At 41.9% G+C, this 25,910-nt stretch overlaps 1 protein-coding gene across 2 annotated transcripts in view; it reads right to left on the bottom strand.

The window, feature by feature from the left end:
- dnm1l (dynamin 1-like) overlaps nt 1–25,910 on the bottom strand; it is a 75,594-nt gene that overhangs the window by 35,089 nt on the left and 14,595 nt on the right. For both annotated transcript variants that reach the window (XM_078568313.1, XM_078568312.1), the window contains exons 2-9: nt 21,665–21,812; nt 11,420–11,466; nt 10,330–10,401; nt 9,272–9,358; nt 7,385–7,547; nt 6,807–6,927; nt 5,395–5,526; nt 4,709–4,915 (exon numbers count right to left, since the gene is read on the bottom strand). In XM_078568313.1, the coding sequence (XP_078424439.1) occupies nt 4,709–4,915; nt 5,395–5,526; nt 6,807–6,927; nt 7,385–7,547; nt 9,272–9,358; nt 10,330–10,401; nt 11,420–11,466; nt 21,665–21,812 (977 nt within the window). The remainder of the gene's footprint in view (nt 1–4,708; nt 4,916–5,394; nt 5,527–6,806; nt 6,928–7,384; nt 7,548–9,271; nt 9,359–10,329; nt 10,402–11,419; nt 11,467–21,664; nt 21,813–25,910) is intronic.

Below are 25,910 nucleotides of genomic sequence, written 5' to 3' on the forward strand. Positions count from 1 at the left end.
TTAAACTTACCTAAAGAATCACATTTGTATATAAATATATCTAAAAACAGGTTTCACTTGAGGTCTGTACATCTCTCAGATTGGGCTGAGTTCATGTCTTCTCCAAAGCCATCACTGGCAGATGAAGAAACAACCATAACTCACAGCACGCCACAATCAGTATGGACAGCATTTTACCAGCCCTCAATCAGTGGGTTTACAGATGGAAGGTGCCCGTAAAACCCCGCCACCTACCTGTCAGAAATTTTAAGGGGGTGAGGAGAGTTCAAGGCTCTTTAAGCCCCAATTGAGGCCCTTAAGTGGCCAATTATCTGACCCATTAGGCAGTCTGCTGTACATGACTTTACTAAGCAAGTGACAAACACCATCAATGTACAAGAAGCAATATCTTCAACACTTGTTATTGCTGTGTACCAGCTGTTCAAGATGGAAAGCTTTTATAGGGTTGCTCATTTTCCTCTAATGTAAGCCAAAGATGCCACTCGTGAGAATCAGAGGTCCTCATCAATGCAACAGCCCACATGAATAAAAAGAATTGGCACTCAAATATGTTCATGTGGGACCCGAACAGACAAAATCACCAATATTAATTGCCATTATTCAAAAGCTGTTTTACCTTCCTTGTCAGCTAGCCAATGGGGCCTACAATTTTAAGGGCAGAACGGGATGGGGTGGAGGTAGAGACTGGCTCTAATTTGACCCGTGCTAATCACTGCACCCAAGGTCATTGGCCCCACTGAGAAACTCCTAACAGTAAAGGAATGCTGGATGCTTCAGCATGTGATTGCTGTTTCTAGTGCATGAGCTCCACCTTAGTTTTGTGCCACCACTTATGCACAAAAATGAGGAAAACACCAACTTTATTTCCTCCTACTATGAATTAACTTCTTCCTCTTGTAATTGGACACTAGAGATTTGGATACCAGTACGATTTGGTTCAACGGATACAGGATGTAACTGTGATTTTACTGAGTTGCTAAATTGGATCACCCTCCTTTCCTGTGCCTTCTGCAGCAGGACCTCATGTCTCTGAACATTGTAAGCAATTGGTCCAGTTTTCCAACACCACCATAAACTCTTGTTGACAGGTGCAGCCCTTTAGGAGTCACTGCATGGCCACGTAGTGGCACTGTTGCTGGGCTAGTAAGAGACCGACCCAGGTTAATGCTCTGGGGACCCGGATTCAAATTCTGCCATGGCAGACGGTGGAATTTGAACTCAATAAAAATCTGGAATTAAAAGTCTGACGATGACCATGAACACATTGTCAATTGACGTAAAATCCCATCTGGTTCACGAATGTCCTTTAGGGAAGGAAATCTGTCGTCCTTACCTGGTCTGGCCTGCATAGTGACTCCAGACCCACAGCAATGTGTTTGACTCTTAAATGCCCTCTGAAATGGCCTAGCAAGCCACCCAATTGTAACAAACCGCTACAAAGACACAAAAAAGGAATGAAACCGGACGGACACCCGGCATCGACCTAGGCACCGGAAACAACAATGGCAATTGCAGCCCTGTCAACCCTGCAAAGTCCTCCTTACTAATATCTTGGGGCTAGTTCTGAAATTGGGAGACCTGTCTCACAGACTAGTCAAGCAACAGCCTGACATAGTCATCCTCATGGAATCATACCTTACAGATAATGTCCCAGACTCCACCATCATCATCCCTGGGTATGTCCTGTCCCACTAGCAGGACAGACCCAGCAGAGGTGGCGGCACAGTGGTATACAGTCGGAAGTGAGTTGCCCTGGGAGTCTTCAACATCAACTCTGGACCCCATGAAGTCTCATGGCATCAGGTCAAACATGAGCAAGGAAACCTCCTGCTGATTACCACATACCACCCCTCCTCAGCTGATGAATCGGTGCTCCTCCATGTTGAACACCACTTGAAGGAAGCACTGAGGGTGGCAAGGGCGCAGAATGTACTCTGGGTGGGGGACTTCCATCACCAAGAGTGGCTCAGTAGCACCACTACTGACCGAGCTGGCCCAGTCCTAAACGACATATTTGCTAGACTGGGTCTGCGGCAGGTGGTGAGGGAGCCAAGAGGGAAAAACATACTTGACCTCATCCTCACCAACCTGCCTGCCGCAGATGCATCTGTCCATGACAGAATCGGTAGGAGTGACCACCACACAGTCATTGTGGAGACGAAGTCCCGCCTTCACATTGAGGATACCCTCCATCGTGTTGTGTGGCACTACGACATTGCTAAATAGGATAGATTTCGAACAGATCTAGCAACTCAAGACTGCGCATCCATGAGGCGCTGTGGGCCATCAGCAGCAGCAGAATTGTACTCAAACACAATCTGTAACCTGATGCCCGGCATATTCCCCCACTTTACCAGTACCATCAAGCCAGGGGATCAACCCTGGTTCAATGAAGAGTGCAGGAGGGCATGCCAGGAGCAGCAGCACCAGGCATAGCTAAAAATGAGGTGTCAATCTGGTGAAGCTACAACATAGGACTACTTGCATGCCAAACAGCATGAGCAGCAAGTGATAGACAGAGCTAAACGATACCCCATCAACGGATCAAATCCAAGCTCTGCATTCCTGCCATGTGCAGTCGTCAATGGTGGTGGACAATTAAACAACTGACTGGAGGAGGAGGCTCCCCATATATCCCCATCATCAATGATGGAGGAGCCCAGCACAGCAGTGCAAAAATAAGGCTGAAGCATTCGCACCAATCTTCAGCCAGAAGTGCCAAGTGGATGATCCATCTCAGCCTCCTCCGGAGGTCCCCAGTATCACAGATGCCAGTTTTTAGTCAATTTGATTCACTCCACGTGATATCAAGAAACAGCTGAAGGCACTGGATACTGCAAAGGCTATGGGTCCTGACAATATTCCGGTAATAGCACTGAAGACTTGTGCTCCAGAACTGGCCGCGCCCCTAGCCAAGCTGTTCCGGTACAGCTACAACATTGGCATCTACCCGGCAATGTGGAAAATTGCCCAGGTATGTCCTGTACACAAGAAGCACGACAAATCCAACCCGGCCAATTAACGCTCCATTTGTCTACTCTCGATCATCAGTAATGGAATGGGTCATCAACAGTGCTATCAAGCAGCACTTGCTTAGCAATAACCTGCTCAGTGATGCCAAGTTTGGGTTCTGCCAGGCCCACTCAGCTCCTGACCTCATTACAGCCTTGGTTCAAGCATGGATAAAAGAGCTGAACTCCTGAGGTGAAGTGAGAGTGACTGCCCTTGACATTAAGGCAGCATTTGACAGAATGTGACATCAAGGAGCCCTAGCAAAACTGGAGTCAATGGGAATCAGGGGGAAAACTTTCCACTAGTTGGAATTATACCTAGCACAAAGGAAGATGGTTGTGGTTGTTGGAGGTCAGTCATCTCAACTCCAGGACATCAATGCAGGAGTTCATCAGGGTAGTGTCCTCAGTCCAACCATATTCAGCTGCTTCACCAATGACCTTCCTTCCATCATAAGGTCAGAAGTGGGGATGTTCACTGATGATTGCACAATGTTCAGCATTATTCGCAACTCCTCAGGCACTGAAGCAGTCATGTCCAAATGCAGCAAGACCTGGACAATATCCAGGCTTGGGCTGACAAATGGCAAGCAACATTCACGCCATGCAAGTGTCAGGCAATGACCATCTCCAACAAGAGAGAATCCAACCATCGCCCCTCAATGTTTAATCGCATTACCATCACCGAATCCCCCACTATGAACATCCTGGGGGTTACCATTGACCAGAAACTGAACTGGACTAGCCATATAAATACTGCGGCTACAAGAGCAGGTTAGAGGCTAGGAATCGTGCGATGTGTAACTCACCACCTAACTCCCCAAGGCCTGCCCACCTTCTACAAGGCACAAGTCAGGATTGTGATAGATTACTCCCCAGTTGCCTGAATGAGTGCAGCTCCCACAATGCTCAAGACGCTGGAGACCGTCCAGGACTAAGCAGCCCACTTGATTGGCACCATATCCACAAACTCTCTCCACCACCTACGCAAAGTAGCAGCAGTCTGTACCATCTACAAGATGCACTGCAGGAATTTACCAAGGCTCCTCCCAAACCCACAACTACTACCACCTAGAAGGACAAGGGCAGCAGACAGATGGGAACACAACCACCTGAGGTTCCCCTCCAAGTAACTCACCATCCTGACTTGGAAATATATCACTGTTCCTTCACTGTTGCTGGATCAAAATCCTGGAACTCCCTTCCTAACAGCACTGTGGGTGTACCTACGCCACATGGACTGCAGCAGTTCAAGAAGGCAGCTCACCACCACCTTCTCAAGGGCAACTAGGGATGGGCAATAAATGTTGGCCCAGCCAGCGAAGTCCACACCCCATGAATGAATAAGAAAAAAAAAAGATTTTACACTCCCCAGACAGAGCTGCCCTAAGATAAACACTCTAGGAAATCTTTTCATGTGCTGGTAGACAATTCATATTAACAGGAGGGAACGTGTGACAAAGTTCTGGCCCACCATCTGAGGCAATCAGGCAACAAAGACTAGCTCAAACTTATTTTTGCCATCCTCAAAAAAATTGTGCCATGGAGTTTATTATTTATGATAATGCATATAACATTTATGCTATATTATATGAAGCACTTTGTATCAAAGCTAAACGTTAATGAGCAATACGTGGGATACCTCAGGCGAGCACTAACACGAGACATACAGGATGACAAAATAGCAGTATGCTTACAGTTCTGAAGTTTCAATGTATTTTGCTGTTCCCTCAATTGTGTGGCAATATTCTGCTGCAAACTTGGTGATGAGCTGCAACAATGTTGCACTCTTGTCTTCCACTGGTTCTCCATAGCTGTTCAGTAAAGACTGATACTGAGCGGCCAGGACATTTATCCGGGTCTTAAGCTCTGGCAAGCAATCTCGGATATGATGCATTAGCAATCTATAACAATAAAATTAAACATATGAATAAAATTCTCTCAGGCCAAAGAATTTAGAGAAAACAGAATTACATAGATGTTAAAAATGCAAATATAACACCTAACCCAACTAGTTACAAAACTCAATTACCGCTGTACTTGCACCTGACTTTACAGGTAGAACACTTAGCTGCACTACCTTGAGCAGTACAGTTTGGAGGTTTTCCTGCACTAGTATTGGCACAGGCAACTGCAAATCCTTTCAAAAAACCTGAGGTGTACAAAGTCCACCAACAACATTTTTAGGAAAGTTAGCTGAACCATGGGCAGAGATAGTTTTTTCTTTCTCCGCAGATGATTGCAAAGACATTACCACAGGACTTAAATTTCACTGAGGGCTCCAGAAATTAAGTGAAGGAGCAATCTCTGGAAATGACCTTCACAGAAACAAACTTTGCAGTTTGGTTCCTTTTGATAGTTAAATCAGTTAACAAAACATTACCTATTCAAAGTTTTGGCCAAATACTTGGTTCCATTTCTGTTAGCAAGAGAGGGATATTTCTTTTGTAGAAAAGCATGTTCATCCTTTAAAGCATCTGCCACAATTTTCTTATTATTGATGTCTAGCTGACTCCTGAAGAATACACATAAACATGTTTTAAATATAGTAATTAGTGCAACAAACAATTCTTTATAAGTTTCTACTTATAACTTGAGAATTGCGATAAGCAACCTGTCCCAGAAGCAGCTAGAGAGTAAACAGAAAGGTGTGTTTTCATTAATGTCGACACATTTTCGGGTTGAAATGTAGCACATTTGAGCAGCATGACAACAGAGCAGTTCCACTTATCCCAAAATAACAGTTCGCATATACCACCTATCTCTCCACAGCTCCAACATGTTTGAGTTCCTGATCTCAACAACATTGCAGGGATATGGGAAGAAACAGTGATTATTTCACTGAAGTTAGAAAGGAAATGTTTTCAGCAAAGCAATGGAAGAAGGGAAACAACCTTTTCAGCTGAGAAAACGGATAGATAGAAACTGCCTTAGTTGGACAAAGCCTATGAAGTGGCCCAGGATGATTCTCCCTTGTTGTTCCCTCCCTGCAGAGATGTAGAAACATGGCTAACACGAGAAACTCAGCATACTAAAGGTTGCAGTAATGAAGCAGGACCTTATTATTCCATGTCACACCAGGCATCAAAGTGCTACATATAAATGGGGTGCCTCACCTCATCCTCACCTAAAATAACCTTTCCCCCTGCCCAATGCCATAAAGACTTTTTTCTGATTGAGAGGTCAGGCAGGTGACCTTCTTCACTGCCTCTATTTATATTACCCAACATGATGGCTTAGAGATTTTTGACTATCATCCGGAGTGACTAGTCTCAGGCTTTGCCTTTGCTTCCTGCGAAGGAAATCACTGTCTATGCTGGACACCTTCTTTACATTTCTTAATTTAAAAACAATTCTTTCTTCTTCCTTTATCCCTACGTCTGTGAATACTGTTCAATTATTATGCCATTGAATTTCTAAACAAAAGAACAGAAATGGCATATTCCTCCATCATTCTGAAGTTTATATTGTTCATTGAGCAGATGGCTAGATAGATCTTTGTCTATGGGCAGGCAAAAGATGACAACTTGATTGGTGTGTTCCCAGATCCAGACCTATCAGTGACAAAATGCACATCTGTAGCCAGCTCAAGTGACAGTCTCTGACATCAGACATTGATTATGTGGGTTGCTATTTTGTCAATATATCAGAGACTTTTAGTGCTTTACAAGTGGAATATCATTTTAAGTTAAATGAAAGATACATTAGTTTGACCAATAGTAGCTATTTATCTAGCTTTAACTGCTTCAGCAAGTGTCACATAGAATTCACTTCTAACTGGAAATTGCTACATACCTGCTGACAATTCCAATGATACCCAATTTGACTGGAATAACTCTTCCCATAAGTACATCCATAGCATCAGTGCCAGCATCCATAAGATCCAGTTTTGTGATAACAGCAAGTGTTCGCCGCCCTGTAGATCAGACACACCATTATCTATTCAGATGGGTTATTTGAGACAATGCAACTCAATTTCAATGCAGAGTACAATACACACAAACACACTAATTAAAAATTATTTTTCCTTCTCCCAAACTGCTCCCTCCGATGGTTTCTTCCTCACATCTAGTCACGCCATTAGTAAAGCCTGCATTATGCTTTTCAGAGCACGGTTAGGTGTCATAAAGCAGAAAAAGGATCTGCTCTGCTGAGAAGCCCACCTAAGAATGGTGAAAGTGGCTTCTCAGTAGTTGACTTGCTTTGATTCCTCCGTCTGTATTACTCGAGCTCAGAGATTTTTGCTTATAATCCTGTTGAAGGCAGCCCAGTGGTGATCAACAGTGGATCTGTAGATTTAAACTCAGATGCTGTAACTGGAAGTCTAATGCTCTAGGGTTGCTGCTATTGGGTAATCTCCTTGACCATCTTACCTTCTGGATCTGCCTCTCGGGCAATTTTAAGTGACTCCGAGGTTGCCATGTCAGTATTGGCAGCAGTGACAGATAAGATGATTGAGTTTGGGTTGCTGATGTATCGCAGAATCAGGTCTTTTATCTGCACTTCTATGTCTCGAGGTTGGTCACCCACTGGCACCTAAAGAGATAGTGCTACGGTGAGTATTAAAAACATGCTGCAAAAGCTAACTACCGATTCATTTTCAACAAAACAGCATCTGTCAATGGATCGAGTTCCAGTTGAAGGACTTGTGTAGTTTAAATTATCTTTGAAATATGATTTTGAAAAGATTTGTTTTATAGATGAAGTTTTCTTTTTACAGCAGATTTAAGTTTCTAAAACCATGTTTGGCAAATTCAAATGGCAAAACCCATGATAATTAACAGGAGGATCCGGGGGCACAGAAACCCAGAACTAACAGAACATTAACCCAAAACATGCACAAAATCTACATTATACTGGCTTTCCAGGAACCATTTCATTTACACTAACATTTTGAATACTAAATTCTGAATTAGTAGTCACATTGTTTTGGAAAATAAAACTAATCTGAAGAAACCTTCTATTTGCCAACATCTGTATCACTGTGGATTAAAGCTCATTGAGCAGAAGTAAAATGTGACAAAGTGGCAATGTTGTGCACAAAGCATACAAATACAGCATAAAATAGACTGGTAGAATACAATTCTTGGTTTTGTAACTGAGATTATCACAGGTTTGAGTTCCTAGCCTTTCCTGAGATATCCATAGCAAGCTGGAGTGCAGGGTTAGTGTCTCCCAAAAAGGGAAAGTGACAAAAATCAAATCAAAATGAACCACTCAGATCCCCAGACTACAATTGTGCACTGATGGGCCACGATCAATATTAATAAGGCTTGGAAGCAAATCACCTCTTTGTTCTCTCAGCAGGGGGAGAAATGCATGAAATATAGGAATGAGAACATAAATTTAAAAAAATGAGTTTATATTTGAAATTTGTAACTCTACACTTCTGGAAGCAGTGATAACAGTAACCTCTATTTTTTTACCCAATTAATCTAAATTCTAGGCTTTGGAGTATTACTCTGGTTGTGTAAGAATGCGACAAGGTCAATATTTGCAAAACATCTTGAACCAAGAAAAGCGTTGTCAAACAAACACATTTGCCAGTGGCTGCCCATAACCAAATAAGAAAACCTTATTCTGGTGCTCAAAGGATTAAACTAATTTTCCAACACTGATTGTTCTGTTATCAACTTACACAGAATTACAATCACAACATAGGAATACTGGTTGTTATTAAGATAATGAGCATGATAACAAGGCAAGGTTTGTTGTGCTGAAAATAAGTTGGTTATTATATTACGTCCTTTTGCAGAACATTTCAGCAGTGCGCTGTTCGGAAACCTACAACAGCTTTTTATGGTGCTGCATTTCCTCCATTTGGTGTAGTTAGTCAATGCAACAGTGTGGCAGTGAATAAGACTGAGCAGAAGGATCGGGTTCAATTCCTGATCTGTGCTTGGTTAACAGATCTCAAAAAAATAGTGCCAGAGATGGTCTTAATTGGCCTTAAAAGTTCACATACGGTCACTTGGGAAAGATGTCAAATTCTTTTTATTATCCACAGAACTATAAACTTGCATGTGTTGATGCTTACAGGGCATGAAGAAAAAAAGCTGGGAAAACATGAAGAGGAGGAAAGTGAAATTAAACAGGACAGAAACAGTTAAGGAGGATTTGGATGTAGTTCATTCCACCATTCACAGTGATTATTGGATCAGTTGTGCAATGTGCCTGCTGAATATTAATTAAATATGATGAGCAAATTCCAACAGCTCTGGATGAATACATGAGGATTGAGACGTCCTGACATACTACACCTTTGTCAATCCAGGAAGGTCGACAAGCGTCAGGTTAACCACATGTGGTGAGAAGATCCTGAGGTGAATTGGTTCAGCACTAATACCCTGCAACAATAAAAATGGCAAAAATGAAAAAGGAATGCACTCTACTTAATACTGGCTTTGGAAACCATGATCTTTAAGGGCATTCTGTGGAGGATATTTTTGTCATTTACACCATATTTTAATCTCAACATGCATCTCTGCACCTAAATGTTTGGTTCTATGTGTATTTCCAGTTATGCTATTGCCCACATAAAAGTAACTTTCCTCTTGAAACTGGGATGTTCAAAATTCATCTAGGATAGCAGAGTATATAAATAGCCTCCAAGTGCCCAAAGGTTTACCTGGAATTTCAACAGATCAGTTCACCTGCCCTCCGCTAATCTCCAAAAGTCCACTTCACCAAAAAGAAAATACATTAATCAAAACAGTCTTGACTCTATGCCTTGCAATGAGAGCTTCAAAGCCATTCCCGTTCTCCACCTGTCCCCAAGTACCTGAATGATTATTTGGTAGGAACCATTAATATATAATGGAAGCTAACAGAGCCAGTGGATGTCAGAGTTGTTGGAATAAAAACCAAAAACGCTCAGCAGGTCTGGCATCCGTAGAGAGGAACAGAGTTAACATTTCAGATCTGTTATCTTTCATCAGAACTGATGTAAGGTCATCTACCTGAAATGTTAAAATCTGTTTCTCTCTCCAGATACTAGCAGATCTGCTGAGTATTTCCAGCATGTTCCCTTTTTATTTTATATGATGGTCTGCACAGTTAGAGATTATATAAAACTAAATAACTCTCTTAATGGGACTGACAGCGCCTTTTCCCTCAAAGTATCCACAAAATCCACAAAACTCTTAAGTCCTTAAGAGGAAGTTCATGCCAGAGTAAGGTATGAAATGCATTATCTGCTCCACACAAAGTATTTTCCCAATTACTTTCACCAACCTTTCTACCAAATATACAGTGACACAGATGCAAATAGAATCAACCGCTCTTTTTAGGTTTATGGAGTTTGTGTCTCTATCTTTACCTTATTGCCACCAGAAACTCGTTCTGTCTCATTTTCTATTTCTTGCCTAATTTCATCAAAGTCAGTGTAGATCTGAAATTGGATAATTATTGAAATAGTTAAGTCATTGACAATGTATTTGGTTCTTCCCCACCCCATTCACAGAAAAGCAAAAAAAAATTAAAATGCTTGTATAAGGTTTTCTCAGTTCAAACTTTAAATTGAGCTGAAAAAAAGATCATAAGTTAATCTCTTTCACATGAAAAAGTGAGACAAACAACAGGTCAAAGTGTTTTAACGGTATTAAGTCATCCAGATGAGTAACCTATGCTGTCTGGGGCCCCTGGACGAAGACATTATCAGCTAACACTCCTTCTTTAGATCACTGTCCAGTGTTCTTGCCTGAGAATGTGCATTTGTGGATGTCAGGGTTGTTGGAATAAAAATCGAAAATGCTGGAAATACTCAGCAGGTCTGGCAGCATCTGTAGAGAGGAACAGAGTTAACATTTCAGATCTGTTATCTTTCATCAGAACCAATGTACAGTCATCTACCTGAAATGTTAAATCTGTTTCTCTCTCCATAGATGCTAGCAGATCTGTTGAGTATTTCCAGCATTTTCCCTTTATATTTCCAATTTCCAGCATCTATAATATTTTGTTTTTGTATCAGTGTTGCTGGTCCTGGAGTGGAGAAATAAATCAGACACGGTTATTGTTCCTGATTATTATTCATGTGTAAACATCATCAGAGCACAGGATCAGGCTCCCTGCTCTCATTCTCCCCACCCAACTCATTGAATAGCTTGCCGCCGTTTATTATCTATGCTCATAGATAAAGGGCTACTGGGCAAGTCAATCCTTCAGTAAACAGAGAAGGGAGAAAAAGTGGGGAAAAGTAGGAAAATAGTCAGAGGGGAGTCAAAATCATTTAAACTGACGATTCAATCTGGGCTCGCTGCAATTATAGTAGCAACCTGGGGAATTCCACTGACACTGGTTATAAATCCTATTTGACACATACCCCAGTTTCAGATTTTGGGTCTATCTTTTATGTTCATATGCCTTAAGCTTATTTAATATTGAAAAAATTAAGTGTACACTGGGCATACCTTGTGTTTTGTGTGAAGAAATTTTCCCCATTCTTCTGCATCAATTCCTTTAAACAAAGTTAAAAGGATTTAAAACGTAAACATTAGCTGAGCATGCATCTGTAAGTCAATGAGAAAAGTTTAAATTAAAATGAAAAGGAGCAAATTATAATGGGAAGAACAAACTACATTAAAAAAAATGGTAACATTGAGCTAATTTACTAAGCTGTGTGATACAGAGTTAATTTTCTAGGCACTGATTATGAATGAAGGGAAAATTCGCCCTAATGGCAATGAGGTGCAACCATACTCCTAGAGAACCTTTATTTACATAAAACACCCAGCTGTCAATGAGTAAGATTCTATTCTACACGTTATGAGATGAAAGATTCAGTTGCCACTTGTATCATTGTCATCCTTTAATCCATTTCCCACTGAGGTTCTTCACCACCATACAGCACCAACCGAAGAGTTGAAGGGTTTTAGCTGAATCATTTGAACAATCGATTAGAATGTTTAGGTCACTAGAACCACGTTATAATATTCAGCGACTATGTTACCTTCTGTATTGCACAAACACATTTTACAGGCCCTTTATGTCATGTCGCAAGGCTAGTGTAATGCAAGTCTTGTAAAGTCTGTTAAATTCTCTCATCCTCATATGATTATAAAATCTATCATTGTATTCACAAAAATGTGGTGGAATACAGCTGCCTCTGCAGCAGCATCTGCTTGCCCAAAAATTAACAGCTTCCAAAGGTTACACAAATCCAGAGAAAATGTACAACTGAATCTGTCCCATGTTATACTCAAATGCTGCACCGGACAGAATTATAATATTACACATACTATAGCAGTAGGGGAACTTTCCTTATAAACCTTTGCAAACATTTCCAGGCTGTTTTGAAGACATGTACAATTTTATAGATAAGAACATGTGATAAATCCAATATTTTACATTAATTTCACTGCAACAGGGATTTTTTTAACAAAACCAGTTATTTCGGACCATTAATATCTTCAAGATTGAATCATAAGTGATTGCTTCTTTAAGCCAGACTGTACAGCCTGACTGGTCAATACTGTTGAGTCAAACAAGTCATCACAAGATAAGCCATCTAATATAATATCGAATGTCAGAAAGCATCTTGAGAAAGGCTACAGGAGCAACATTGCCCTCTTCAAAATTCTCACCATCTTCACTAAACTAACTTAATTCTGACTTGGTCAGCTCAAAGTCTTTACTGGATGTTCATGAGATCAAATAGTCATCAACTGTGATATCACCAAACTGAGGAACACTAACAGGGATCAGTCGTACTTGCTGAAGTCAATCTCAAAGGTCCTGCAGGAGAGACAGGGCCAGCTTTAATTTCTCTTGAGCTTCACCAAATTCTCCTCTTCAATGATCATAACCACATGGCAAAAGCAGTTTGCAATGCTGCTCCGAGACACAAAGCCTCAACTTCTGCCAATGAGCTTCATGGCATTCTGAAAACTAATGGAGAACTTAGTCTTGGTTTTGTAAACAACTTGTCTTTTTATAGCCTAAAACTTTTATAGCCTTGAAAATCTTTATAACTTCAGTGTCTATCAGAAGTTTAGAAGTGGTCTTCTTTGGAAGGCAGACAAATTCCGCGTTTGCTGAGCTAAAAATTTCAGCTTGCATATTACAACCTCTCAGTATGGCCTCTCTCAAAATTATGTTACTAGTGCGACTCAATCATCCAATTAAGCAGAGAATAAATCTGGCCTATCTACAGAGAGAATGGGCACAGATGACAGTCCTACAAGAGCCTAACTTCAATACCCCCAAAACAAGCCAAACTTTAAAGACCAAGTGGGGCAAACTATACCCGCCTCCTACTCAGCCACAAGAAAGACACAGTGATCATGAGATCTGTAGTGTGCCCTCCACCCTCAATGGGACAGACACCCAACACACGAGGCACCTAGAACAAACTGCCTTAGTAAACCAAAGGCAATGCAATGTCTTCAGCATGGCCAATATCTCTTGGGCCCTAAACTCCATGGAGAAGGAATTTATCTTTCACTCAAACCCACATCACTAATATTCCAGGATAAACTACTTCCTGAGAGTCTCCCCTATCTGGTATCACATGCTGTGACAAAAAGCCATTCTCAGGCCAATTCAGTTGCACTTTTACTGCTATTGCTCCAAGTCATTGTTCTTCCTTAATCTCTACACTGCTTATAACAGTGAACCACTTCATCCTCCTCAAATATGTATCCTCCAGAATCCATCTCTACTGCAATGTCCTAGTTCCATTCTTACTTGTTACTGTGCCTCAAACCATTTTTCCTCCTGAACCATAAGCAACTATGTTCCAGTCTTGGCCTCCCTTGATCATTTGCATGAAACTCCTTGTTAATATTATCCAGAAACATGGGGCCAGCTTTTACATACGTGTTGATGACACCCAGTTCCAACTTGCTGCTTCCTTCATTGATTCCATGGCTGTTACCAACAACTCAAATTGCCCATCTAACATTAAGATCTAGATGAACTAAAATTTCCTCCAATTTAGTGTTGGGAAAACAAAGTCATCCTGTTTGGCCCTCAAATACCTACACCATTCTGACATCAACTTCCTCCAATTATTTGGTTGTCAACTCAGCATTAGCCCAAAGGTAGAGGTTGTTATACCAAACTTAGCTTTCTACCTCATATGTCTTATTTCACCTCTGCAACATCATGTACCTTTAACTCTATCACTCCCACTCCTACTCCACTGTTAACCCTATATATATGTTTTTATCATCTTGCAACTGGACTTCTCCAAGTGCTTTCTGTGGCTGGCCCTCCCCCGCTACTATTCATAAAGTATAAGCCACCCAGAATGTGGTAGCACTAAGTCCAGCATATCCAACCCTCAAGTTCCAATGGTTTCATCTTTAAGCAATACCAGACTCACCCCTCCTTAACTCTGTGATCTCCCCATCTAGCCCTGTGTCCCTGTGCATAGCCTCCAGCCCTCTAACAGATCGTCTTCTTGTTCCCCAGTAATTCAACTCCATTAATGGTGGCTGCTTCAGCCAACTTTCCCCCGTCAATCAGAATATCCATCCTCAGAATCTCCATCTCACTCCCTGACTTCAAAAACGTCTAAAATACGCACCTTTTCAAACTTAATTCTCTCGAAACCATCACTCTGTGCCCACTCCCCATTCACCACCCAGTCGAGGGCTCTTAAATGTTTCTTCATACATAATAAGTATGAAATATAAATTTAGAAAATTAAATTATTAAGGGAGGGTGGAATATAACAGGTTTTCAAAACTTGGGTAAACAACAAAAGACTCTTCCCACTGGTTAGTGAATCAGGAACAAGGGTAATCATTAAATGAACAAAGATGGGACTCAGATGTGACTTTTTCTACATGAAAGGTTGTTACATCATCAATTCTTTAGTGGGAGGGGCTACTGTAAATATGTCATTTAAAACTTATGGTCAAAAAAATGGCTAAGTATTTAGAGCCGGAAAATTGGATTAAAGGGAAAAAAAGCAACAGTTAAAAGCTAGCACTGGTACAAAAGGCCAAATTGCTTCCATCTGCGCTGAAATTTCTGATTCAGGATACCTGTGTAATTTACTCAAAAAAACTGTTTAGACTCAGAGTCATGCATCAGCCCTGCCACAAGAGGATCCGAGTAAGCTACGTAGGTTTTAAAAGCTCCCTTGAGGCAAAAAAACAGACACAGCAGCACTACAGTTCACTGTAACATCTTACATTGAATTGCTTGAACCTGACAATTTCAGGATGCCATAAGTCAGACAAGAGGTTTGTGATGCCAGATAATAATCAGAATTTCCCTGTGGACAGCTCATTTTGTGAGTTGGTGTCACTTTGATGACATTTTTTACTTTTTGGTCAGAAACTGAAAACACAACAGAAAAGCTTAGAAAAAAAAATTACACTATTTGGGTATCGTTACTAAATAGATATTTTGAGACTGATTCACCTTATCACCCAATGTCACTCTTTGCTCCAATGCACAGGAACTTTGCTTTGGTAATTACCAATTACAAACACGTAGAGGATGCCCAGTTTGTGTTCTGCCAGGGCCACTCAGCTCCTGACCTCATTACAGCCTTGGTTCAAACAAGGACAAAAGAGCTGAACTCCCAAGTCGAGGTGAGAGTGACTGCCCTTGACATCAAGGCAGCATTTGACCCAGTGTGGTATCAAGGAACCCGAGCAAAACTGGAGTCAAATCGGGAATCGGGGGAAAACTCTCCGCTGGTTGGAGTCATACCTAACACAAAGGAAAATGGTTGTGGTTGTTGGAGGCCAATAATCTCAGCTCCAGGACATCACTGCAAGAGCTCCTCAGGATAGTGTCCTAGGCCAAACCATATTCAGCTGCTTCATCAATGACCTTCCTTCCATCATAAGGTCAGAAGTGGGGATGTTCGCTGATGATTGCACAATGTTCAGCTCCATTCGCGGCTCCTCAGATACTGAAGCAGTCCATGTCAAAATGCGGCAAGACCTGGACAATATCCAGGCTTGAGCTGACAAGTGGCAAGTAACATTCACCCCCACACAAGTGTCAGGCAATGACCATCTCGAACAAGAGAGAATCCAACCATCACCCCTTGATGTTCAATGGCATTATCATCATTGAATCTCCCATTATTAACATTCACTGATCAGAAACTGAACTGGACTAGCCACATGAATACTGTGGCTACAAGGGAAGGTCAGAGGCTAGGAATCGTGCGACGAGTAACTCACTTACTAACTCCCCAGAGCAAGTCCATCATCTACAAGGCACAAGTCAGGAGTGTGATGGAATACTCCCCACTTGCCTTGATGAGTGCAGCTCCCACAACACCAAAGAAGCTGGACACCGTCCAGGACAAAGCAGCCCGCTTGATTGGCACCACATCCACAAACATTCACTCCCTCCACCACCAACGCACAGTAGCAGCAGGGTGTACCATCTACAAGATGCACTGCAGGAATTCACCAAAGCTCCTTCACCAGCACCTTCCAAACCCATGACCACTACCACCTAGAAGTACAGGAGCAGCAGATAGATGGGAACACCACCACCTGGAGGTTCCCCTCCAAGTAACTCGCCACTCTGACTTGGAAATATATTGCCGTTCCTTCATTGTCGCTGGGTCAAAATCCTGGAACTCCCTCCCTAACAGCACTGTGGGTGTACCTACACCACATGGACTGCAGCAGTTCAAGAAGGCAGCTCACCACCACCTTCTCATGGGCAATTAGGGATGGGCACTAAATACTGGCCCAGCCAGTGAAGCCCACATCCCATGAATGAATTTTAAAAATCTGCTCGTCCTGTTTTTCACACCCTGCCACTTGTGAAAATACTACCACATTCTCAATAGAAAGTGAGAATATAACCACACAAATATCCCTTTCTTCAATGATGGGGGAGCCCAGCATATCAGTGCAAAAGATAAGGCTGAAGCATTTGCAACAATCTTCAACTAGAAGTGCCGAGTCGATGATCCTTCTCGGCCTCCTCCAGAGATGCCAGTCTTCAGCCAATTTGATTCACTCCACATGATATCAAGAAACAGCTGAAGGCACTGGACACTGCAAAGGCTATTAGCCCTGACAACATTCCAGCAATAGAAAACTTGTGCTCCAGAACTTGCCACGCCCCTAGCCAGGCTGTTCCAGTACAGCTACAAGACTGGCATCTACCCAGCAATGTGGAAAATTGCCCAGGTAAGTCCTGTACACAAAAAGGACAAATCCAACCCACCAATTGCTGCCCCATCAGTCTACTCTCCATCATCAGTAAAGTGATGCAATAAGTCATCAACAGTGCTATCAAGCAGCACTTGCTTAGCAATAACCCGGTCACTGATGCCCAGTTTGAGTTCTGCATTAGCCAATCAGCTCCTGACCTCATTAGTCTTGGTTCAAACATGGGCAAAAGAGCTGAATGCCAGAGATGAGTTGAGAGTGACTACCCTTGACATCAAAGCAGCATTTGACCATGTGTGGCATCAAGGCACCCTAGCAAAATTGGAGTCAATGGGAATTGGGGGAAAACTCTCCATGTTTGAGACACACCCGGCACAAAGGAAGATGGTTGTGGTTGTTGAAGGTCAATCATCTCAGTTGCAGGACATCACTGCAGAAATTCCTCAAGGTAGTGCCCACGGCCCAACCATTTTCAGCTGCATCATCATGATCTTCTTTCCATCATAAGGTCAGAAGTGGGGTTGTTCGCTGATGATTGCACAATGTTCAGCATCATTCGTGACTCCTCAGATACTGAAGCAGTCCATGCCAAAATGCAGCAAGGCCTGGGCAACATACAGGTTTGGGCTGACAAGTGGCAAGCGTCACACAGGTACCAGGCCATGACCATTTCCACCAAGACAGAATCTAACCATCACCCCTTGACATTCAATGGCATTACCATCGCTGAATCCCCCATTATCAACATCCTAGGGTTTTCCATTGACCAGAAACTGGGCTAGCCATGTAAATACCGTGGTTACAAGAGCAGGTCAGAGGCTAGAAATCCTGCAGCAAGTAACTTACCTCCTGACTCCCCAAAACCTGTCCACCATCTACAAGGCACAAGTCAAGAGTATGATGGGATACTCTCCACTTGCCTGGTTGAGTGTGGCTCACACAACACTCAAGAAGAAGTTTGACACCAATCAGGACAAAGCAGCCCGCTTGATTGTTTGTGGATGGTGCCATTCACTTCCCCCACCACTAACACACAGTGGCAGCAGTGTGTAGCATCTACAAGATGCACTGCAGCAACTCACCAAGCCTCCATAGACAGCTTCTTCCAAACCCACAACCACTACCATCCAGAAGGACAAGGGCAGTAGACATATGGGACCACCACCTGGAAGTTCCTCTCTAAGCCACTCATCATCCTGACTTGGAAATATATCGCCGTTCCTTCACTGTCGTTGCGTGAAAATCCTGCAACTCCCTCCCTAACAGCACTGTGGCTTTACTTACACCAGATGGGCTGCAGCAGTTCAAGAAGGCAGCTCACCACCACATTCTCAAGGGCAATTGGGGATGGGCAATAAATGCTGGCCTAGTTAGCAATGCCCACATCCCATAAATGAGTTTAAAAAAAAAATCAAACATTTTGTTGTATTAAACAAATCCACTCAGTAACAGGAAGTGCTCTCAAACATTTATATGTAACGATGGCACAACTATACAAGTGTTTTAATCTCTGAACAGGCACTTTGTATACTTTGATTGGTCTGAGCATGATTGACAAAGAAATGAACAAAAATTTGCAAAGCATTGTACAAAATAACTGCACAAAAGGACCATCTCCATAATGAGCCCCCAATTTCAATATTCTACTATGTAGTATACATGCAATGGATCGCAATTAGTGATTTGTTTCTGCAATCAAAAATTTTATATATTTTAAAATGGGCATTTACATTTTGAATATCTCTAGTAAATTCTTACACGTAACAGGAAGTATAGAAAATTTCCACAACTATGTGAATTGATCCTAATTGCCCTTTTAAAAGAATTCAAATGAAATCCATCAGATAAAATTACACAATTTTATAGTTCGAAAACAGGCCATTTGGCCCAACTAGTCTAGGTCAGTGTTTATTCTTCACATGAACTTCCTCCCACTTTAATACATTCAACTTGACATATCTTGCTCTTCTTATCTCCCTTATATACTTAGCTAATTCCTTTTAAATGTTATTTGCCCAAACATTATGTGATCTCAAGTTTCACATTCTAACCACTCAGAAATTTCTCCTGAATTACTTATTGGATTTATTAGTGACTATTATATTTATGGCCCCTAGCTTTGGACTCCCCTACAAACATCTTCTCTATTGAATCCCTTCATAATTTTAAAGACCTCAAACAGGTCACCTATCAGGGTTCTCTTTGCTAGGGAAAGAATACCAGGCTGGGGGCCTCTTTCCTGATAGTTGTTCCCCCTCAGTTCTGATATTATCTTTTAAATATTTTTAGTACTTTCTCCAGTGCTTCTTAAAAACATTATTATAAATGTTACAGCAGACTTGGACAGTCCCAATGTATTCAAAGCCCTGAAAAATGTGTTCCTCTGCTCATATGCACAAAATGCTTTGGCAATTACATTTAAATCATTTGATTTGTGGTTGTACCTTTACACAGATACAGAACAAATAATCACCTTCCAGGCTTCCACAAATGCTGCTCTGTTAGGAACTGCACCAGGGATGGCTATGTTTACTTGCCTTGTCATAAGGTTTCCAGTACCATTGGGGACCTCTTCTACTACACAGGATAGCTGATCCAGGGAAATTGTCATGTGGAAACTAAAGGTTACAATCTGTGTCTTGATTCCCTCCTGCATGATACTCTCATCTGACAAAGCCTCATTTTAAAATATTCATATCAACCACAATAAACTTCAGACAGGTTTCTATGTAATGCAAACCCAAATGGTTATCCTTCAGTGGTGTATAACTAAGAATGATCCAAAGCCATGCAGAGAACAGACATGATACACAAAAACAAGTAAACAAGAGGAAGTGGAAACCTTTGTGAAGCTGGCTGTAATTTTTCCACATGGCTGTGTCTGTAGTCAGAGAAACAGCAGAAAAGTTAAGTGGGTGTCTGCTTACGAAGTGCTTAGTTCAAGAAATACTTTCTCCCTCAAGCAAATTGAAAGACAGATACAACAGATATTGCAAACACATTATCTGTAGGAGAAAAACAAGGTTTTTGCAGCACAAGTTTCACATGCAATACTCTGTAATGTTTTTGCCATTTAAGACAGTGATAGAAATTTTAAAAATCAAGAATATTGGTGTTAACAGCTTACATTATTAAAGCACCTTTACTGTACAAAAATATCCCACACAGCTTCATAGGAGCATTATCAAACAAGTTCTGACAATATGTATTAAGGCCAAAAGAGGCAAGTTCCAAGGAACATCTTAAGGGAGGAAAGCGAGGTGGAGGAATGGATATGTTTAGGGAGGAATTCAACATCCAACAACATATTTACCATCCCAACAATTTTCAAATCATTTAAGATTTATTCAATGACAGTTACTAAACCCTGCACATGTTGTGAACTAGTTGTCTACTATCAGTCACCCCTATGCCATCAGTATCTGACAACTGAAATTCTGGATCACGGAAACAGGTAGGGGGTGAGAAAAAATGGTCATGGTTGTAAATGAAGGGAGTAAGGAAAATTACTAGAGTCCAAGGAGGCAATGGATGGTTTGAGATCAATTCTGATATTAGTCATGGGCTCATGGTTTTCAATATAATGAATGATATATGATTTAAACTAAAGCCCTGGAAAAGAAAATTACACCATAAAATCATATGTTCAATTCATGATATAAAGGGAGAACTTAAATATATCATATTCTGTGAAAAGTTAGAGCCTTATCCTGGAGCTCGTTTATGACTTGCATGTATAAACTCCTGCAGTATTCCTTCTTGATCTATCATTTAGTTCACCTACTTTGAAGGCTACAGCTTGTTGCTTCTCAAGCTCACAGCTGCCACAGTGGAGGTAAAAAAGAAAAATGCAGATACTGGAAATCTAGAAAAGGAAAGGTACCAGCCTCATATCTGTGAAAAGTCTGGTTGTTATTCCTAAATATATCAAACAGACATGCTGGGATTGGATTGTCTCAGGCTCAATCTCTAGTCTTTGCTAAATTTACTAATCTCATCTACAACAGTATGTCATACTTGAATCACTTGACCATCCTCAACACCAAAGAAGAAAGGTGCAGAAGCTGGAGTAATCAGTGGCAAAACCATGCTGTTCACCATAGAATTTCATGGAAAGGGTTTATTTCTTTCAACTGATAACGTACCTAAACTCTTTGACCACACTGTGGAAATACATTTAATATACCTAACTTGAATGACTTAGATTCAATTTCAAGCAAACGAGGTAACTAACAGAATTTGAACTTACCTGCAGAACTCCAGTGGCATAAGCTTTAGTGAATAGGAGGATGCATGTTGTTTATGTCATATAAGTAATAATATTTGAGATAGGATACAATTCAAACTCTTGAGCTATTTAGTTTCCAATCGCAGTCATAGAAGAAAGAGAAACCTGGAGTAAAGCTGCCAGATGTTGTTTTGAACATTTGAGAGTTTAGAGTTCAGCATAGCATTATCCTACAATGTCAGCATCATTATTCTCACATCTCTGTCCTCAAATTCAACATGGGGACAAAGAAATTAATATAACACAAATTAGAAAAAAAGACATACCATCATCACCTCCTGCTGCTTTCCGCTGTTCCTCGGGAGAAACATTCACTAGCTGCAGAATCAATGGTCTTCGAGTGACAATACCAGTACCTCTGGGGAGCAAGTCTCTTCCCACCAGACTTTCTAGTACTGAGCTTTTTCCACTGCTCTGTCATGAATTGGAGAACAGAATCAATCTATTAAAAGAAGTACAAGATACAAGATCGTGGTGTACAGGGTTTGCTCCAATTACCATCACTGGCCTTTGGGAGCAACCTACACTGTAGAAGCAAGGCATATTCCAACAGCATCATCCAATACTTCAGTTAATTTGAGACCAATTCTGGCGACATAATTAACATCACTTTCATTTGGTTTACTTCAGCCAGGGAAAGAAATAATCATGACTTGTGGGTATCAGCACAGTTGCAAAGTGACAAAATTGAGGAAAACTAATACAGGGAGGTAGCGGTATAGTGGTAATGTCATCCCATTGTAGCAGCTGGTGAAATTTAAATTCAATTAATAAATCTGGAATCAAAAAAGTCTCAGTAATGGTGATCATGAAACCATTGTCGATAGTCATAAAAACCCATCTGGTTCACTAATGTCCTTTTAGGGGAGGAAATCTGCTGTCCTTACCTGGTTTGGGCTACATGTGACTCCAGACCACAGCAATGTGGCTGACTCTTAAATGCCCTCTAAAACAGCCTAGCCAGCCACTCAGTTGTATAAAACAGCTACAGAAAAGTCAATAAGAAGTGAAACCGGACGGATCACCCAGCATCGACCTAGGCACCAGAAATGACAACGGCACACCCAGCCCTGTTGACCCTGAAAAGTCCTCCTTATTAACACCTGGAGGATTGCGGCAAAATTGGGAGAGCTGTCCCACAGACTAATCAAGCAACAGCGGCAGCACAGTGGTACAATCAGGAAGGGGTTGCCCTTGCAGTCCTCAACACTCCGGACCCCATGAAGTCTCATGGCATCAGGTCAAACATGAGCAAGGAAACCTCCCACTGATTGCCACTAACCTTCAGTTGACGAATCAGTACTCCTCCATGTTGAACACCAACTGGAGGAAGCACTGAGGGTGGCAAGGGCACAATGTACTCTGGGTGGGGGGCTTCAATGCCCATCACCAAGAATGGCTCAGTAGCACCACCACTGGCTGAGCTGGTCAAGTCCTAAAGGACATAACTGGGTCTGCGGCAGGTGGTGAGGGAACCAACAAGACACAATATCCTACTTGGCCTTGTCCTCACCAATCAACCTGTCGCAGATGCATCTGTCCATGACAGTACTGGGTCAAAATCCTGGAACTCCCTTCCTAACAGCACGGTGGGTGTACCTACACCACATGAACTGCAGCAGTTCAAGAAGACACTCACCACCACTTTCTCAAGGGCAACTAGGGATGGGCACTGAATGCTGGCCCAGCCAGTAAAGCCCACATTCCGCAAAAGAATAAAAAAAGTACTGGTAGGAGTGACCACAACGCAGTCCTTGTGGAGACGAAGTCCCGTCTTATCATTAAGGATACCCTCCATCATGTTGTCTGGCACTACCACCAAGCTAAATGGGATAGATTTCAAACAGACTCAAAACTGGACATCCATGAGATGCCATGGGTCATCAGCAGTAGCAGAATTGTATGCAACCACAATCTGTAACCTCATGGCCTGGCATATCCCCCACACTACCATTACTATCAAGCTGGTGAATCAACCCTGCTTCAATGAACAGTGCAGGAGGGCATGCCAGGAGCAGCACCAGGATTACCTAAAAATGAGGTGTCAACCTGGTGAAGCAACAACACAGGTCTTGCATGCCAAACAGCATAAGCAGCAAGTGATTGACAGAGCTAAGTGATCCCACAACCAATGGATCAGATCTAAGCTCTGCAATCCACCACGTCCAGTCATGAACGGTGGTGGACAATTAGACAACTCCCTGGAGAAAGCACCTCCACAAGTATCCCCATCCTCAATGATAGGAGAGCCCAGCCCTGTGCAAAATCACCTTCAGCCTGATGTGCCGAGTGGATGATCCGTCTCAGCCTCCTCCTGAGGTCCCCAGCATCACAGTCTTCAGCCAATTCAATTCACTCCCCATGATATCAAGAAATGGCTGAATGCACTGGATACTGTAAAAGCTACGAGCCCTGACAAAATTCCAGCAATAGTATTGAAGACATGTGCTCAAGAACTAGCCACACCCCTAGCCAAACTGTTCCAGTACAGATACAACATTGACATCTACATGGCAATGTGGAAATCCCCCAGTGTCAACATCCTGGGAGTTACCATTCACCAGAAACTGAACTGGACCAGCCATATAAATACTGTGGCAACAAGAGCAGGTCAGTGGCTGGAAATTCTATAGTGAGTAACTCTCCCCTCCTGACTCCCCAAAGTCTGTCCACCATCAACAAGGCACAATTGAGGAGTATGGTGGACTACTTTCCACTTGCCTGGATGAGTACAACTCCAACAACATTCAAGAAGCCTGACACCATCCAATACAAAGCAGCCCACTTCATTGGCACTCCATCCACCACATTCAACATTCACTCCCTCCACCACCGATGCACAGTGACAGCAGTTTGTACCATCTAGAAGGTGCATTGCATCAACTCACCAAGGCTCTTTCGTCAGCACCTTCCAAACCCCTGACCTCTACCACCTCAGGGGAACACCACCACCTGCAAGTTCCTCTCCAAGCCACACACATCATCCTGACTTGGAACTACGTCATTGTTCCTTCACTGTTGCTGGGTCAAAATCCTGGAACTCCCTAACAGCACTAAGTGTACCTACAGCACATGGACTGCAGCAGTTCAAGGCGGCAGCTCGCCACCACCTACTCAAGGGCAATTAGGGCTGCTGGCCCAGCATAAATATATAAATAATGGCCTAGCCAATGACACCCACAACCTGTGAAAGAATTTTTTTTTTTAAAGTAGAAAAAAGTAAAAAGAATGTTTTTAAAGTTGCATTTAAAACTTGAAATAATTTAGGGAAATCTCTATAAATGTTGCTTAATATGACTCATCAGATCTGTCTCCATCAGTAATCTGATTTTGACTTTTGTGAGCTGAACTTACAAAATCACATTCTCTCTAACATCAAAATCATGTACTTCCATCGCTGTAATATCACATCCCTCTGCTCCTGGCTCAGCTCATTGGTTGGTGAATCTTCATCAGTTTCTTTGTTACCTCTGGACATTGCTCTCCAGTCCAGCTTTTCAAGTTTCAGAAATTTGAGCTCATCCAAAACTTTGTTGCCTGTATTCCTAATGCATACCGCCTCGTTAATTAATCCGCTAACCTATCTTGGGTTCCTGGTCCCTCAATGCTCAATTTTAAATTTATCTTTCTATTCAAATCCATGACCTTGTCTCCTTCTGTAACCTCCTCCAGCTTCACAACCGTCCAAAACCTCTGGACTTTTCCAATTCTGGACATTCCTGATCTTCAAAAGCTTCATAAATGTCAGCTGTTCTATCAGCTACCCAGGCCCTTAGCTCTGGAATTTAAAGCAGAACATTTAATTCATTGTAAAATCATAGACAAAAAGTCAAATAAAGTGAGGGAAAGGAAGATGGGATTGAGAAAGATAAAAGGGACAGCAAGAAAAAAATTATTTTAATTTTTATTCTTTTAAATATCCAACAATTAGTACATTCTGACTCCGCGCTTGTAAAATTAAATTTTTAGCGCCAGGGATGTTGTTTGGTTGTAATTAAGACTTATCATGTCGTTAAAAATTCAATTACATCTGAATGCACTAGCCCCAACTTTCTCTGACATATTTAGTGGGTAAGTACTGCAACTTCACACCCTTACATATACTTCAATACAGAGTCAACACCAAAGTACCAGCACAGCAAAGAATTCTAACAGGTTTGTCAGGCATGACCTCCCCTTGATGAAACAATGCTGACTTTGCCTGATTTTACCATGCACTTCCAAGTATTCTGAAATCTCATCCTTAATAATGGACTCTAAAATCTTACCAACGACTGAGGTCAGGCTAATCGGTCTGTAATTTCCCATCTTTTGCCTCACTCCCTTCTTAAACAGGGGGGTTACATTAGCGATTTTCCAGTCCTCTGGGACCCTCCCTGACTCCAGTGATTCCTGAAAGATCGCCACTAACGCCTCCACTATCTTTCCAGCTATCTCCTTCAGAACTTTGGGGTGTAATCCATCTGGTCCAGGTGATTTATCCACCTTCAGACCTTTCAGTTTTCTTAGCAC

Source organism: Cetorhinus maximus, chromosome 22 (genome assembly GCF_964194155.1).
Source record: "Cetorhinus maximus chromosome 22, sCetMax3.hap1.1, whole genome shotgun sequence".
NCBI classification, from domain to species: Eukaryota; Metazoa; Chordata; class Chondrichthyes; order Lamniformes; family Cetorhinidae; genus Cetorhinus; species Cetorhinus maximus.